The 15156-nt window shown below is 51.8% G+C and overlaps 1 protein-coding gene across 1 annotated transcript in view; it reads right to left on the bottom strand.

Moving 5' to 3' along the window:
* The window catches only part of LOC137384478 (ras-associating and dilute domain-containing protein-like), a 215555-nt gene that overhangs the window by 121332 nt on the left and 79067 nt on the right, over positions 1–15156 (bottom strand). Inside the window, exons 10-11 of the mRNA XM_068058615.1 lie at positions 5550–5772; positions 3951–4123 (exon numbers count right to left, since the gene is read on the bottom strand). Of these exons, the coding sequence (XP_067914716.1) occupies positions 3951–4123; positions 5550–5772 (396 nt within the window). The remainder of the gene's footprint in view (positions 1–3950; positions 4124–5549; positions 5773–15156) is intronic.

Genomic DNA, 15156 nt, shown 5'->3' with positions numbered 1-15156 from the left:
ATAAACAGATTCACACAGCAACCCCCAAATATAAAATAAACAGATTCACACAGCAACCCCCAAATATAAAATAAACAGATTCACACAGCAACCCCCAAATATAAAATAAACAGATTCACACAGCAACCCCCAAATATAAAATAAACAGGTTCACACAGCAACCCCCAAATATAAAATAAACAGATTCACACAGCAACCCCCAAATATAAAATAAACAGGTTCACACAGCAACCCCCAAATATAAAATAAACAGATTCACACAGCAACCTCGTTTGTAAAATAAACACCCACAGAACAGCGAAGCTTGCTGTGCAGTGTAAGAATTGAAGTCAAACACACAATGACACAGAAGGAGGCCATTCGACCCTTCTAGTCTGTGGCGGACTGTGCCCTTACACCGTCAGTATTTCCGCCCCTGCGACTCACTGCTGGGACATCGATTCTGAACTTCACTCACACTACAATATGATAATATTTCGCCCTCTGTACCATCCCACGGAGTGATCACTTCCATCAGGATCTCTCAGCACACTTCTCCCAAGAGAAGTGGTTGCATTCAGGCTGATTTCAAGAGGAGGTATAGAGACAGGGACATCACCAAACAAGAACTGTTATCCCAGATAAAGAGATTATTGTGAATAACAATATGAGATAGAAAAGTATCAAGCCGGAATAGTTAAGAGTGCATTGCAGGGGAGGAGAGTGGCAGTTTTATGGTTTTATTGGCCAGCAGACATTTAGTAAAACAGGATCTCCACAATTCCCTGCATTCTGTTCCCTCCTGTTTACCTCCAGAATTTTTCAGCAGACTGGATTAGTTCATCCCTGAGATCAGCTAGACCAGAGATACTATAAAGGCTGAAGCAGGGAGTCCCTCAGTGACTGAGAACAACTCTGGCTGGACACTCTGTGACTCACTTCAGCATTAGACAGCAAATCATTGAGCTCTTCAGAATTATCCTACATGTTCCCACTGAGAGTGGATGTGTGTCAGAGGATTGGAGAGTGCTCAGTGTCAGCCCATATTCAGAAAGGGATGCTGAGCTAACTTAGGTATCTAGTTCGTCTGGTGTCAATGGTCAGCTCAGATTCTTTAATTAAGGATGAAATTACTGACGATCTCAATGGAGAGAAAATAATTAGAAGTTGTCAGCCCAAGGTTCAGAAAGGAAGATGATGCTTTAACAGACTTGATCAATGTCTTTAAGGAGGTGACAGACACGGTGGATGGAGAAAGAAAACAAATATGGTGGACATGGACTCTGAGAAAACCTCGGACCACCAGTGAACTGTCGGAGAAGATTAAAGTCATCGAGTCATGGAGTTATACAGCACAGAAACAGGTCCTTCGGCCCATCATGTCTGTGCTGGCCATCAAGCACCTATCTACTCTAATCCCATTTTCCAGCACTTGGCCCGTAGCGTTGTATGCTATGACGTTTCAAGTGCTCATCTAAATACATCTTAAATGTTGTGAGGGTTTCTGCCTCCACCACCTCTTCAGGCAGTGTGTTCTAGATTCCAACCACCCTCTGGGTGAAAACATTTTTCCTCAAATCCCCTCTAAACCTCCTGCCTCTTGCCTTCAATCTATGCCCCCTGATTATTGACTCCTCCGCTAAGGGAAAAAGTTTCTTCCTATCTCCCCTATCAATGCCCCTCATAATTTTGTATATCTCAATCATTTCCCCCCTCAACCTTCTCTGCTCGAAGGAAAACAATCCTAGCCTCGGCTGGGAATCCTGCAGAGAGTAGCTCACCTCCTGACTCCCCAAAGCCTGTCCACCATCTACAAGGCACAAGTCAGGTGTGTGATGGAATACTCTCCACTTGCCTGGATGGGTGCAGCTCCAACAACACTCAAGAAGCTCGATACCATCCAGAACAAAGCAGCCTGCTTGATTGGCACCCCATCTACAAATATTCACTCCCTCCACCACCGACACACAGTGGCAGCAGTGTGTACCATCTACAAGATGCACTGCAGCAATGCACCAAGGCTCCTTAGACAGCACCTTCCAAACCCACGACCTCTACCACCTTGAAGGACAAGGGCAGCAGATGCATGGGAACACCACCATCTGCAAGTTCCCGTCCAAGTCACACACCATCCTGACTTGGAACTATATCGCCATTCCTTCACTGTCGCTGGGTCAAAATCCTGGAACTCCCTTCTTGACAGCACTGTGGGTGTACCTACCTCACATGGACTGCAGCGGTTCAAGAAGGCAGCTCACCACCACCTTCTCAAGGGCAATTAGGGATGGGCAATAAATGCTGGCCTGGCCAGTGACGCCCACATCCCATGAATGAATTTTAAAAAAGCCTATCCAGTCTCTCTTCATAGCTGAAATGCTCCAGCCCAGGCAACATCCTGGTGAATCTCCTCTGCACCCTCTCCAGTGCAATCACATCCTTCCTATAGTGTGGTGACCAGAACTGTACACAGTACTCCAGCTGTGGCCTAACTAGCATTTTATACAGCTCCATCATAACCTCCCTGCTCTTATATTCTATGCCTCGGCTAATAAAGGCAAGTATCCCATATACCTTCATAACCACCTTATCTACCAGTGCTGCTGCCTTCAGTGATCTATGGACAAGTGCACCAAAGTCCCTTTGACCTTCTGTACTTCTTACGGTCCTACCATCCATTGTATATTCCTTTGCCTTGTTAGTCCTCCCAAAGTGCATCACCTCACACTTCTCAGGATTAAATTCCATTTGCCTCAGCTCCGCCCATCTTACCAGCCCATCTATATCGTCCTGTAATCTAAGGCTTTCCTCCTCACTATTAATGACACCAGAAGGTGAATGGAATTAAGCAGAGGGCAGAAAACTGGATTAAAAACTGGCTGGGAGGGAGGGATTAGGCAATTGGGGTCAGGGGGCAGTTTCTCAAAACAGGGGTGTGTTCTGGGATTACGTCAATGTTTGGGGATAAAGGTGGTGTCCAGTTTTCCAGACAGGAAACATGGTCAATAATTCAAACAACCAAAAGAGTCTGCAGGAGGTGGTGAGAAGATGGTGAATGGGTAGAACTGAATGTCAGTAAATGGGAGGTGGAACACCTTGCTTAAAAGAAAAATAATCATGACACTTTCATCTGGGTGATGTGGAAAGGCAAAGAGATTTGAGACTTAAAGTTCACAAGACATTAAAAGCAGCGTTTCAAGTGGATAAAGTCACAAAAAAGCTCCAGGTTTTATGGCAAGAGATGGAGGATGTAATAGTCCGGATTTAACAGGGAATTTATATCCAACATTCCTGAGAGCAGAGCTGGAATTTTGGGTTCCACCGTGTCGGAAGGATGCTGAGGCAATACAAAGACTCTGAAAAACTGGGGCTGTTTTTGTCACAGATACCCAGGAGTGAGTTACAGACTGGTGATTTGTCAAACGTGTTCCAATATTCTAATGGATGGTAAAAGACTGTTTCCAGGCATTGAGGAGTCTAGAACAAGGAGGCATTGATATCGCACTAAATGCAAGAGGTTGAGCAGAGCTGTGCAATTCACTCCCAGAATTAGTCACTGAAGCAGAAGTTTTCTGAATATTCAAGAACATGTTTGATAGCTGGCTCACAGCAAAAGGGGGGATAAAGGGGGCAGAGTGAGTACAAGGGATTAGGACAGTGCTCACGTGGAGGATAAACTCCAACATGGAGTGAATGGGCCGAATGGCCTGTTCTCTTGTTATAAATTCAGTGTAATTCAGAAAAAGAGATCAGAAATTGGCAGGGAAGATAAAAATAACTGACTCCATAAAGCCAACAGGAAGCAGAAACGGTTAGGATTGTTTGGGATCTCTCCACTGAACTTAACCTTTCCCAGGATTTCTGCTCTCAGTCCTCTTGTAATGTAGGCATTTAAAAACCCAACATTGGCCTCACCTCCCGACTGGGTTTCTCCAAACAATCAAGGATTAACTCAACAAGAGGATGTTGTTTACCTGCAGAAGAGTCTCCTTTGGTGTGGCAAGCAAGTTAACAGCTGTGGAAAACTTGAGGAAGAGCTCAGCAGCCTGCTCGCCGAGACCAATGCCCTGAATCCAGTCCAGAAGCAGATCCAGATTAGCACGAATCTGGACTCCTTTCGTCCACTGGTAGAAGCCACCTCCTGATCCTAGAAGGCACAGCATTGCCGGGTGAGGGACACATTCTACACCCAGAGCGAGGGGTCCATTACAAAACGGTCCAACCCACGAAACAAGGTTATCATCACCACATTGAAATATCAATTCAGCGTAGAATCGAATCGAGGGGTTCGAGGGGTTTAGATACAGAATAACAGATACCCGGGAGTGAGTTACAGACTGGAATCTAATCGAGGGGTTTCAGGGATTTATATACAGAATAACAGATACCCGGGAGTGAGTTACAGACTGGAATCTAATCGAGGGGTTCGGGGTGGTTTATATATAGAATAACAGATACCCGGGAGTGAGTTACAGACTGGAATCTAATCGAGGGGTTCGGGGAGTTTATATATAGAATAACAGATACCCGGGAGTGAGTTACAGACTGGAATCTAATCGAGGGGTTCAGGGGGGGTTTATATATAGAATAACAGATACCCAGGAGTAGGTTGGAATCTAATCGAGGGGTTCAGGGGGTTTATATACAGAATAACAGATACCCGGGAGTGAGTTACAGACTGGAATCTAATCGAGGGGTTCGGGGTGGTTTATATAGAGAATAACAGATACCCGGGAGTGAGTTACAGACTGGAATCTAATCGAGGGGTTCAGGGAGTTTATATATAGAATAACAGATACCCGGGAGTGAGTTACAGACTGGAATCTAATCGAGGGGTTCAGGGGGGGTTTATATATAGAATAACAGATACCCAGGAGTGAGTTACAGACTGGAATCTAATCGAGGGGTTCAGGGGGGGTTTATATATAGAATAACAGATACCCAGGAGTGAGTTACAGACTGGAATCTAATCGAGGGGTTCGGGGTGGTTTATATATAGAATAACAGATACCCAGGAGTGAGTTACAGACTGGAATCTAATCGAGGGGTTCAGGGGGGGTTTATATACAGAATAACAGATACCCAGGAGTGAGTTACAGACTGGAATCTAATCGAGGGGTTCAGGGGGGGTTTATATACAGAATAACAGATACCCGGGAGTGAGTTACAGACTGGAATCTAATCGAGGGGTTCAGGGGGGGTTTATATACAGAATAACAGATACCCGGGAGTGAGTTACAGACTGGAATCTAATCGAGGGGTTCATATATAGAATAACAGATACCCAGGAGTGAGTTACAGACTGGAATCTAATCGAGGGGTTCATATATAGAATAACAGATACTCAGGAGTGAGTTACAGACTGGAATCTAATCGAGGGGTTCGGGGGGGGTTTGTATATAGAATAACAGATACCCAGGAGTGAGTTACAGACTGGAATCTAATCGAGGGGTTCGGGGGGCTTATATATAGAATAACAGGTACCCTGGAATGAGTTACAGACTGGAATCTAATCGAGGGGTTCAGGGTGTTTATATTGCGAGTGGGTCACTGACATACTCAGCTACACTCACCTCGTTCCATGAGGGCATTGAAGAGGGACGCATTGGTGAAGAAGAAGAGATAAGCGAAAAGCTGTGAGGCGATCTCGGAGTGAACTCGATATTGTTTTAACAGACTCAGTGTTCCCTGGAAGATGTCCAAGACGTTCTTAACCCCTTGTGGGATGCTGAGCTGTGTTGTCTGGGCTGCAAAGGGGTTGCTGTCCAACATTCCTGGCAGGACAATGTACAGGGTCTGAAGAGGGACAATGGGAAACACACAAGCCTGGTTACTTTTACAATGATAATTCTGTGCTCATGACAGTGAAGAGCATCAGTTATGGATAATGGGACAATTCCAATTTATCATCCAGTATTCAATCAAACACTCCCAAGACGGGTACAGCATAGGGTTAGATACAGAGCAAAGCTCTCTCTACACTGTCCCCATCAAACACTCCCAGGACAGGAACAACACGGGGGTTAGATACAGAGTAAAGCTCCCTCTACACTGTCCCCATCAAACACTCCCAGGACAGGAACAACACGGGGTTAGATACAGAGTAAAGCTCTCTCTACACTGTCCCCATCAAACACTCCCAGGACAGGGACAGCACGGGGGTTAGATACAGAGTAAAGCTCCCTCTACACTGTCCACATCAAACACTCCCAGGACAGGGACAGCACGAGGTTAGATACAGAGTAAAGCTCCCTCTACACTGTCCACATTAAACACTCCCAGGACAGGAACAACACGGGGTTAGATACAGAGTAAAGCTCCCTCGACACTGTCCCCATCAAACACTCCCAGGACAGGAACAACACGGGGGTTAGATACAGAGTAAAGCTCCCTCTACACTGTCCCCATCAAACACTCCCAGGACAGGAACAACACGGGGTTAGATACAGAGTAAAGCTCCCTCTACACTGTCCCCATCAAACACTCCCAGGACAGGAACAACACGGGGTTAGATACAGAGTAAAGCTCCCTCTACACTGTCCCCATCAAACACTCCCAGGACAGGTACAGCACGGGGTTAGATACAGAGTAAAGCTCCCTCTACACTGTCCACATTAAACACTCCCAGGACAGGAACAACACGGGGTTAGATACAGAGTAAAGCTCCCTCGACACTGTCCCCATCAAACACTCCCAGGACAGGAACAACACGGGGGTTAGATACAGAGTAAAGCTCCCTCTACACTGTCCCCATCAAACACTCCCAGGACAGGAACAACACGGGGTTAGATACAGAGTAAAGCTCCCTCTACACTGTCCCCATCAAACACTCCCAGGACAGGAACAACACGGGGTTAGATACAGAGTAAAGCTCCCTCTACACTGTCCCCATCAAACACTCCCAGGACAGGTACAGCACGGGGTTAGATACAGAGTAAAGCTCCCTCTACACTGTCCACATTAAACACTCCCAGGACAGGAACAACACGGGGTTAGATACAGAGTAAAGCTCCCTCTACACTGTCCACATTAAACACTCCCAGGACAGGAACAACACGGGGTTAGATACAGAGTAAAGCTCCCTCTACACTGTCCACATCAAACACTCCCAGGACAGGGACAGCACGGGGTTTCTTTTGTTCTTTTGGGCCTCCTTATCTCGAGAGACAATGGATACGCGCCTGGAGGTGGTCAGTGGTTTGTGAAGCAGCGCCTGGAGTGGCTATAAAGGCCAATTCTGGAGTGACAGGCTCTTCCACAGGTGCTGCAGAGAAATTTGTTTGTTGGGGCTGTTGCACAGTTGGCTCTCCCCTTGCGCCTCTGTCTTTTTTCCTGCCAACTACTAAGTCTCTTCGACTCGCCACAATTTAGCCCTGTCTTTATGGCTGCCCGCCAGCTCTGGCGAATGCTGGCAACTGACTCCCACGACTTGTGATCAATGTCACACGATTTCATGTCGCGTTTGCAGACGTCTTTATAACGGAGACATGGACGGCCGGTGGGTCTGATACCAGTGGCGAGCTCGCTGTACAATGTGTCTTTGGGGATCCTGCCATCTTCCATGCGGCTCACATGGCCAAGCCATCTCAAGCGCCGCTGACTCAGTAGTGTGTATAAGCTGGGGATGTTGGCCGCTTCAAGGACTTCTGTGTTGGAGATATAGTCCTGCCACCTGATGCCAAGTATTCTCCGAAGGCAGCGAAGATGGAGTGAATTGAGACGTCGCTCTTGGCTGGCATACGTTGTCCAGGCCTCGCTGCCGTAGAGCAAGGTTAGATACACGGGGTTAGATACAGAGTAAAGCTCCCTCTACACTGTCCACATTAAACACTCCCAAGACAGGAACAACACGGGGTTAGATACAGAGCAAAGCTCCCTCAAAAAAAAAAGAAAAAAAACAAAAAAAGGGGGTTAGATACAGAGTAAAGCTCCCTCTACACTGTCCCCATCAAACACTCCCAGGACAGGAACAACACGGGGTTAGATACAGAGTAAAGCTCTCTCTACACTGTCCCCATCAAACACTCCCAGGACAGGAACAACACCGGGTTAGATACAGAGCAAAGCTCCCTCAAAAAAAAAACAAAAAAAAGGGGGTTAGATACAGAGCAAAGCTCCCTCTACACTGTCCCCATCAAACACTCCCGGGACAGGTATAGCACGGGTTTGGCTGCCGGCTAATTGGAGGTGCTGAGTGCATCAACGAGGTGCAGCTGACTGTTGCTGTTTGCAGAGGCTGGAGGCTGTGTGACTGCTGCAAGAGGGAGAGACTGAGATTGAAACGAAGGGTTTCCATCTGTCTTTTTGTGAGAAGAAAGCAGGAAGCGAGAAGAACTGACAGCTCTTGTGAGTTTGGGTTTTGTAGCCCTTTCATTGATTGTTGTGGGGAGGGAGAAAGGAAGAGACCGGAAGACTTTGGGTGGGGTTGTTTGTTTGAACAGGGAGCTCCTGTGTTTTAACAGCATTGAATAGGAGCTCCCTCCCCACCCCAACGAGCTAGCCTGGGATAGCTGGAGCTGCCCAGGTGAAGAGACTTTCTCTTAACTGTGTAAAGCACATCGGAAGCAATGTGTGTCTGGGCAGCTACAGCTGTCCCAGGTGAAGACATCGCACCCCCTCCCACCACCAACTGGAAGACCAGCAAAAGGACTGCCTGAATTAACACCGGCAAAGAGACTGATTCCTCCTGACCCTCCTCTCGTTCAGCCTCTCTCCCGAGCCATACCCTCCAGTCTGTGCTTTTTGGGATAATTCGTTATTTGTTAGCCCTTTCTCTCGATTTCTATTTTTATTTTTTCTCTCAACGGTGGGTGTGACTCTTCTATCCCATGGCTTCACAGTCCTGACCACTGGCAGGGCCTTCCTATGCTGCAGCAGCTGCTCCTGTGGCCCCGTCACCATTTAGAATATTGACATTGAAGCATGGGGTGAAGAGTTTTACCCACCCCAATATGTCCATAGAGGCCTGTGTAAAGGCAATGGCCGAGGTTGTCAGCCCCTCGGCCATTGTGGCAGCCTCAAAGATGTATGAGAAGGCTGTGTTCTTCCTGAAGACCGAGCGGGCCATGTCCCTGGCCCTGAATAAAGGGCTTGCTGTGGGTGGGACTTTCCTGCTGGTGGACACTCTAGGGGCCACTGCGCCGCAGATAATATTATCAAATGTCCTGCCCTTCATTCCCAGAGAGCTCCTCCTTCCCCACCTGCACCATCTGGGGGAGGTAAGGTCGGGGATCACCCCAGTCCTGCTTGGTCTTCGGGACGACAGCCGCCGACATGTCTACTCCTTCTGCCGCCAGCTATTTATGCAGCTGGTGCAGGAGGAGGTCCTGGAGGGCCATTTTGATGTAGAGTTCCAGGGGACGGCCTACCGCGTCTTCTGTACCTTGGACGGGGCGCAGTGCCACGTCTGCAAGGGGGTGGGGCATGTTCACAAGAAGTGCCAAAACCTCCCGGCCGCCAGCTCCACCTCAGCGGCCCAGGGTGGCGCCACTGCACCTCCTCCCACTCCCCCCACACATTCCACAGACACCGCTCTCACAGCCTCCAGTGGGGAGGGGTGTGCCCGTCCGAGTGGAAGGAAGGGCGGAGGAAAAGTAAGGCCCGCCCCCAGGGAATCCACCTGTCCCAGGGCTGGGCTCAGGCCCAGGGTGACTGAAAAAGAAAGTGCGAAGGCAGAGGCCTCTGATGGCATGGAGGTCTCTGAGCCTCCGCGCCCAACTGGGAAAAAGAGGAGAAGGCACCCCTTCACGGAAGTAACACAGGACCCTGAGGTGCAGGGCCCATCTGTTGGGGAGAGGAGCTGTCTCATGGTTCAGGTCCCCAGGTCTCCCCTACCACCATCATCATCAAGGCTGCAAAGTTTGGGCAGGAGCTCCCTACCCCTCAGGATGGAGGGGAGGGGGAGACCCTTGTATATGAGGTCCGTCCTGAAGCAGTAAGTGGAGCCCTGCTTGTGGTGGGGGAGCCTGGGGATGCCGTCCATTCTGCCACTGGGTTGGGTACCCTGACTGGAGGGGAGGACGAGGCCCCAAAGGGGTCGGCCCTCCCAGCCGGAATCCACCACCAACCAGGAGACACCCGACGGGATTGCAATTGAAAATTTTGTCCCATCTGCTGGGTCTGTGGGTGCTGGCGGGGCAGCAGATGGCCTCCTCTCTCTGCCTCCGGTCCTGGTTCCAGCTGGATTTCCGGAGTCGGGCACTTTCATCTCCCCTGGACCGCTGATTGGCCTGGGGACGGAGGTGGAGGGGGGTCCTGGACCACTGGTACCCACAGGCTCCAGTTCCATCCGAGAACCCAGAGAGGACTCCTCCGCCATCGATCCTGGAGGTAGGATCGTGAAGGAGGTGGGACCAGCAGGCACGGCCGGGACGTCCACCCCACAGTGTGTGGTGGGTGTGTTGGCCGTGGGCGGTGACCACCCGGAGTTGGATTGGGACTCGGTGTGGGGCACGGAGGACGACCTTGATTCCATCGCCAGTGAGGTGGTGGAGTCCCCTGTGCCTCCCACCGAGTCTTCTCTCATCCCCAAAGCGAAACTCCGGGATTTCCTCGTGGCTTGCAGGGGTTGCCACGATAAAGTTCAGCTGGCCCTCGGCCGTTGGTCGAGCCTGGCGCTGATCATACAGTCCGTCCGTGCCGCCCTGAAGAAAGCGGGCAAGAGCGCGGGCGTGAAACTGGTTGAGAGGCGCCGTTTTAATGTGTTCCTCAATGGGTTGCTGGGGGAGTGGAAGGCCAGGTGCACTTCCACTCCCTCCTCACAGTGAGGTGTTGGTGACGAGTTTTAAGTACCTTTGGCATGAAGATAACCATAGCCAGCCTCAACATCAACGGCAGCAGGGGGTCTCACCGCAGATTTCACAATTTCTCAGTCCTCAGGGAAGGGAGATACGCGGTGAGCTTTCTGCAGGAAACCCACATGATTCCAGGAGATGAAGCCACCTGGCTCCTGGAGTGGCAGGGTGGGGTCTACATGAGTCACCTCACCCCTATTTCTAGTGGGATGGCTGTCTAGTTGGCCCCGACTTTTCAGCCGGAGTCAAGGAGCGAGTGCCGGGCAGCTTGCTCCACCTCGCCGTTCGCCTGGGTAGCGTGCCGCTCCACTTTGTGACCGTGTACGCGCCCAGGTCCGGCGCGTTGCAAGTGTGCTTCTTTGAAGAACTGTCCGCTCTCTTGAGCTCCATCGATAGCGGCGAGTGCATCATCCTCGGGGGGGATTTTAACTGCACCCTCGAGGTGGGGGATCGCTCCGGTGCCCAGCGCGGCCAAGCGTCGGTGGAGAAGTTGAGGGAACTGATCAGCTCCCTTAACTTGGTGGACGTCCGGCGGAATCTCCATCCCAACTCCAGCGCCTTCACGTGGAGGTCTGGAGGAAGAGGGTCCCGAATCGACTGCCTCTACTTTTCGCAGGCATACGTCTCCCGCGTCTCAGCAGCCTCCATGCGGCTGGTGCCGTGCTCTGACCACCACCTGGTGTGGACGGTGTTCACTCCGCTCCGCACGCGGGCGGGGTCCACGTACTGGCACTTTAACAACCAGCTGCTGGGGGACAAGCGATTCCGGGACTCGTTCCATCGATTCTGGGCCGACTGGAGAAGGAAGCAGGGGGGCTTCCCCTCCTTGAGGCTATGGTGGGATGTGGGCAAGACTCACATCCGCGTCTTCTGTCAGCAGTACGCGAAGGGGTCGACCAAGAGGCGGGAAGCCGAGATCGGGCGCCTAGAGAGGGAGGTGCTCAACTTGGAGTCCCGCCTCGGTCATGCCGTCGCGGAACAGGCCCTGTGGCTGGCGTACAAAGAGAAGAAGGGCGCGCTGAGGGACATGCAGCTCATAGGGTCCCGAGGCGCGTACGTGAGGTCGCGGATCCAGATCCTGGAAGATTTGGACCGCGCCTCACCCTTCTTCTACTCGCTGGAAAAATGGCGGGGGGTCCGTAAGCAGCTCATTGAGCTGCTATCCGACGACGGATCCTCCATCACGGATCCGGAGGGAATGGGCCTCCTGGTCCGTACTTATTACAGTGCGTTGTTCTCTCTGGATCCGTCCAGCGAGGATGTGCGCAGAGTTTTGTGGGAGGACCAGCCACAGGTCAGCCCAGAGGACGCCGAAGGATTGGAGACTCTGCTCACATTGGCGGAGCTGACTGGCGCCCTCCACCAGCTCTCAAGGGGCAAATCCCCAGGGCTGGATGGGTTGACCGTGGAGTTCCTTGGGGTGTTCTGGGACATCCTGGGCGACCAGGGAGATGCCCCTCTCGTGGCGCAGGGCGGTCATCGTCCTGCTGCCGAAGAGGGGTGATCTCCGCCTGCTTAAAAACTGGCGTCCGGTCTCCCTCCTCAGCACGGATTATAAGATCTTTGCCCGGGCTATGTCTACCCACCTGGGCTCCGTGCTGACCCACATGATCCACCCCGACCAGTCCTACACGGTCCCGGGCCGGTCCATCCAGGACAACATCCACTGGTCCGGGACCTGATCCATCTTTCCCAGAGGACTGGTCAATTGGTCACCTTTCTCTCCCTCGATCAGGGGAAGGCGTTCGACAGGGTGGATCACAAATACCTTTCCGGGACTGTGCGCGCTTTTGGACTCAGGCCACAAAATGTGGCCCGGGTCTGACTTTTATACGCCGCCGCAGAGTGTCTAGTTAAAGTTAACGGGTCCTTGACGGCGCCCCTTCGCTTTTAGAGAGGAGTGCATCAGGGATGCCACATGTCCAGCCAATTGTATCCCATCTGCGTGGAGCCCTTCCTGTGCCTGCTTCGCAGGAGGTTGACGGGATTGGCTCTGCGCGAGCCGGCCATGCGGGTCGTCCTCTCGGCTTACGCCGACGACGTGCTCCTCGCGGTCACAGATCCCGTTCACTTGCGGAGGATGCACGACTGCCAGCAGACCTTTTCTGCCGCATCCTCCGCGAGGATCAAGTGGGAGAAATGTTCCGGACACCTGGTGGGTCAGTGGCGGGTGGACTCCCTGACGAAGGAGTTGACTCCTTTTGCGTGGAGCACCATGCACATCCTCTATCTGGGAGTCCACCTTAGCCCCACTGAGGAAGTCTGGCCGGCAAATTGTCAGGAGTTGGAGGCGAAAGTCACCGCTCGGCTGGGGCGCTGGACAGGACTGCTCCGAGTGCTTTCCTACAGGAGCCGAGCGCTGGTCATAAACCAACTGGTGGCCTCCATGTTGTGGTACCGGTTGGTCACTTTGGCCCCGCCCCCTGCATTTGCCACCAAGATCCAGAAGAAACTCGTCGATTTCTTCTGGGGCAAGAGGAAACACTGGGTCTCTGCCGCGGTCCTGAATCTCCCGATTGAGGAGGGCGGTCAGTCGCTGGTGTGCGTCCGCACCCAGGCTGCGACTCTCCGCCTTCGGACCCTGCAGAGATACCTGTACGTCGAGCGACGTATTTTTTCCGCCAGTGTCACTGCCTTCAAAACGACATGCAGCTCCCGGTGGAGACCGTTAGCCGCGCCTCTGTGAGGGAGTTGCCTGTCTTTTACCGGGATCTATTCCAAGTCTGGAACATGGTCGCCTCCAGTCAGGGCGCTCCCCCGCCGGCGGAGGAGAGATTCTCGGCTGTCCGGGGGGATGGACCGGCGGGCGGAGGAGTAGCCGAAGCCCCCGGGATGCCCCCCACTCGGCCGGAACTACTCATCGGACCCAGGCCCCAAAACCATCCTCGGGAACCGGTCCCGCACAACCCGTGCCGCTTCTCGGAAATGCCCTCCGTGCCATTCCAGTCAGCGCGGAGGGGTTTCCTGTACGGGCTGCTCCTGCATACTCTCCACTTCCTCGCTCTCGTCAGCTGGCCGGACATGCCCTGGCGGTCCGCGTTGCCATCTGGCGGTGAGGGGAAACTACGATGGAGGTCTCTCTACACGGGAGTCTTCCCCCTTTCCATCGGGGACCTGGGGTGGAGGGTGTTGCACAGGGCAGTCCCGTGCAATAGGCTTTTAAGCAGGTTCAAGGACTCAGGCCACCTGTACTTTCTGCAGCCTGGAAGAGTCCGTGTTTCACATATATACAGAGTGTGTGAGGTTGCAGCCCCTGTTTGAGTATTTGAAGGGGCTGCTCCTCAAGTTCTGGCTGCACTTCAGTCCCACACACCTGATCTTTGGGCACCCATTGTGGAGGGGCGTGGGCCGGGAGGAGGATCTCCTCGTCAGTCTGCTCCTGGGCCTGGCCAAGGTGGCAATTCACAGGTCCAGGCTGCGGGCCGTCGGGAGGTCCGTCCTCCCCGATTGCCTGCCCCTCATCCACGGTTACGTTCGCGCCCGGGTGTCCCTGGAGAAGGAGCATGCAGTGTCCGCCGGTACGCTTGAGGCCTTCCGCAACCGGTGGGCACCGCAGGGACTGGAGTGCATTGTCGACGCCGAGAATGGCATTTTAATTTGAGTTTTTTGTTTATTGATCTGTTTTTAATAAAGTTATTTTAAAAATATGTATCTGAAGGGGGCCTGAGCAATAAAGGCTCCCCTCAACATAAAATATACAAAAGGGGCCTTGGGTATAAAAAATCGGGGGTTAGATTAAAAAAAAAACGGGGGTTAGATACAGAGTAAAGCTCCCTCCACATTTGCTCACAATGCACCCTGACCCTAACCCTAATCCCCAACCTAAATTGTGCACCTCCTATTACACCAATGAGGGAATAAACTTGCAGGGCTCTGGGGATCAAGCAGGGAAATATGGCTGACTGGATAGCACCACGGAAAGCAGGCATTGATTCGATGGGCCTAATGGTCTCTTTCTATCGTGTAAATGACTCTTGTGACATTCCCATTTACTAAACCACTATGTGTCCTGGCCAAGAGAGTGTGAGAATGCTGTAATGGTGTGGACACTCAATGTCACATTATCTACCTGCGTTGGCTCTGATGCCCTCCCACGGTTGAATATCCCACTGATACTCTTTGTCTGAGTTGACACATGAGGCACTATAGAGCAGCTGGTAGCTGGGCTGGTAACCCAGTGGCAGTCAACCCTTCAGGAGAGTGGGGGAGTGAGGTGATATGGGGAGAAAGGGGAAGAGGAAACTGGGGGCAATTTCAGCCTGAACACTCGAAGATTTTGGAGAGGGTGCAGTGGAGATTTACTGCAATAGTCTCAGGGATGAGGGACTTTAGTTACGTGGCAAGACTGGAGAAGCTGAGATTGTTCTCTTTCGAACAGAAAAGGTTA

This window comes from Heterodontus francisci, chromosome 26, assembly GCF_036365525.1.
Source record: "Heterodontus francisci isolate sHetFra1 chromosome 26, sHetFra1.hap1, whole genome shotgun sequence".
Taxonomy (NCBI): domain Eukaryota; kingdom Metazoa; phylum Chordata; class Chondrichthyes; order Heterodontiformes; family Heterodontidae; genus Heterodontus; species Heterodontus francisci.
This window is presented reverse-complemented; position numbering and strand designations above follow the sequence as displayed.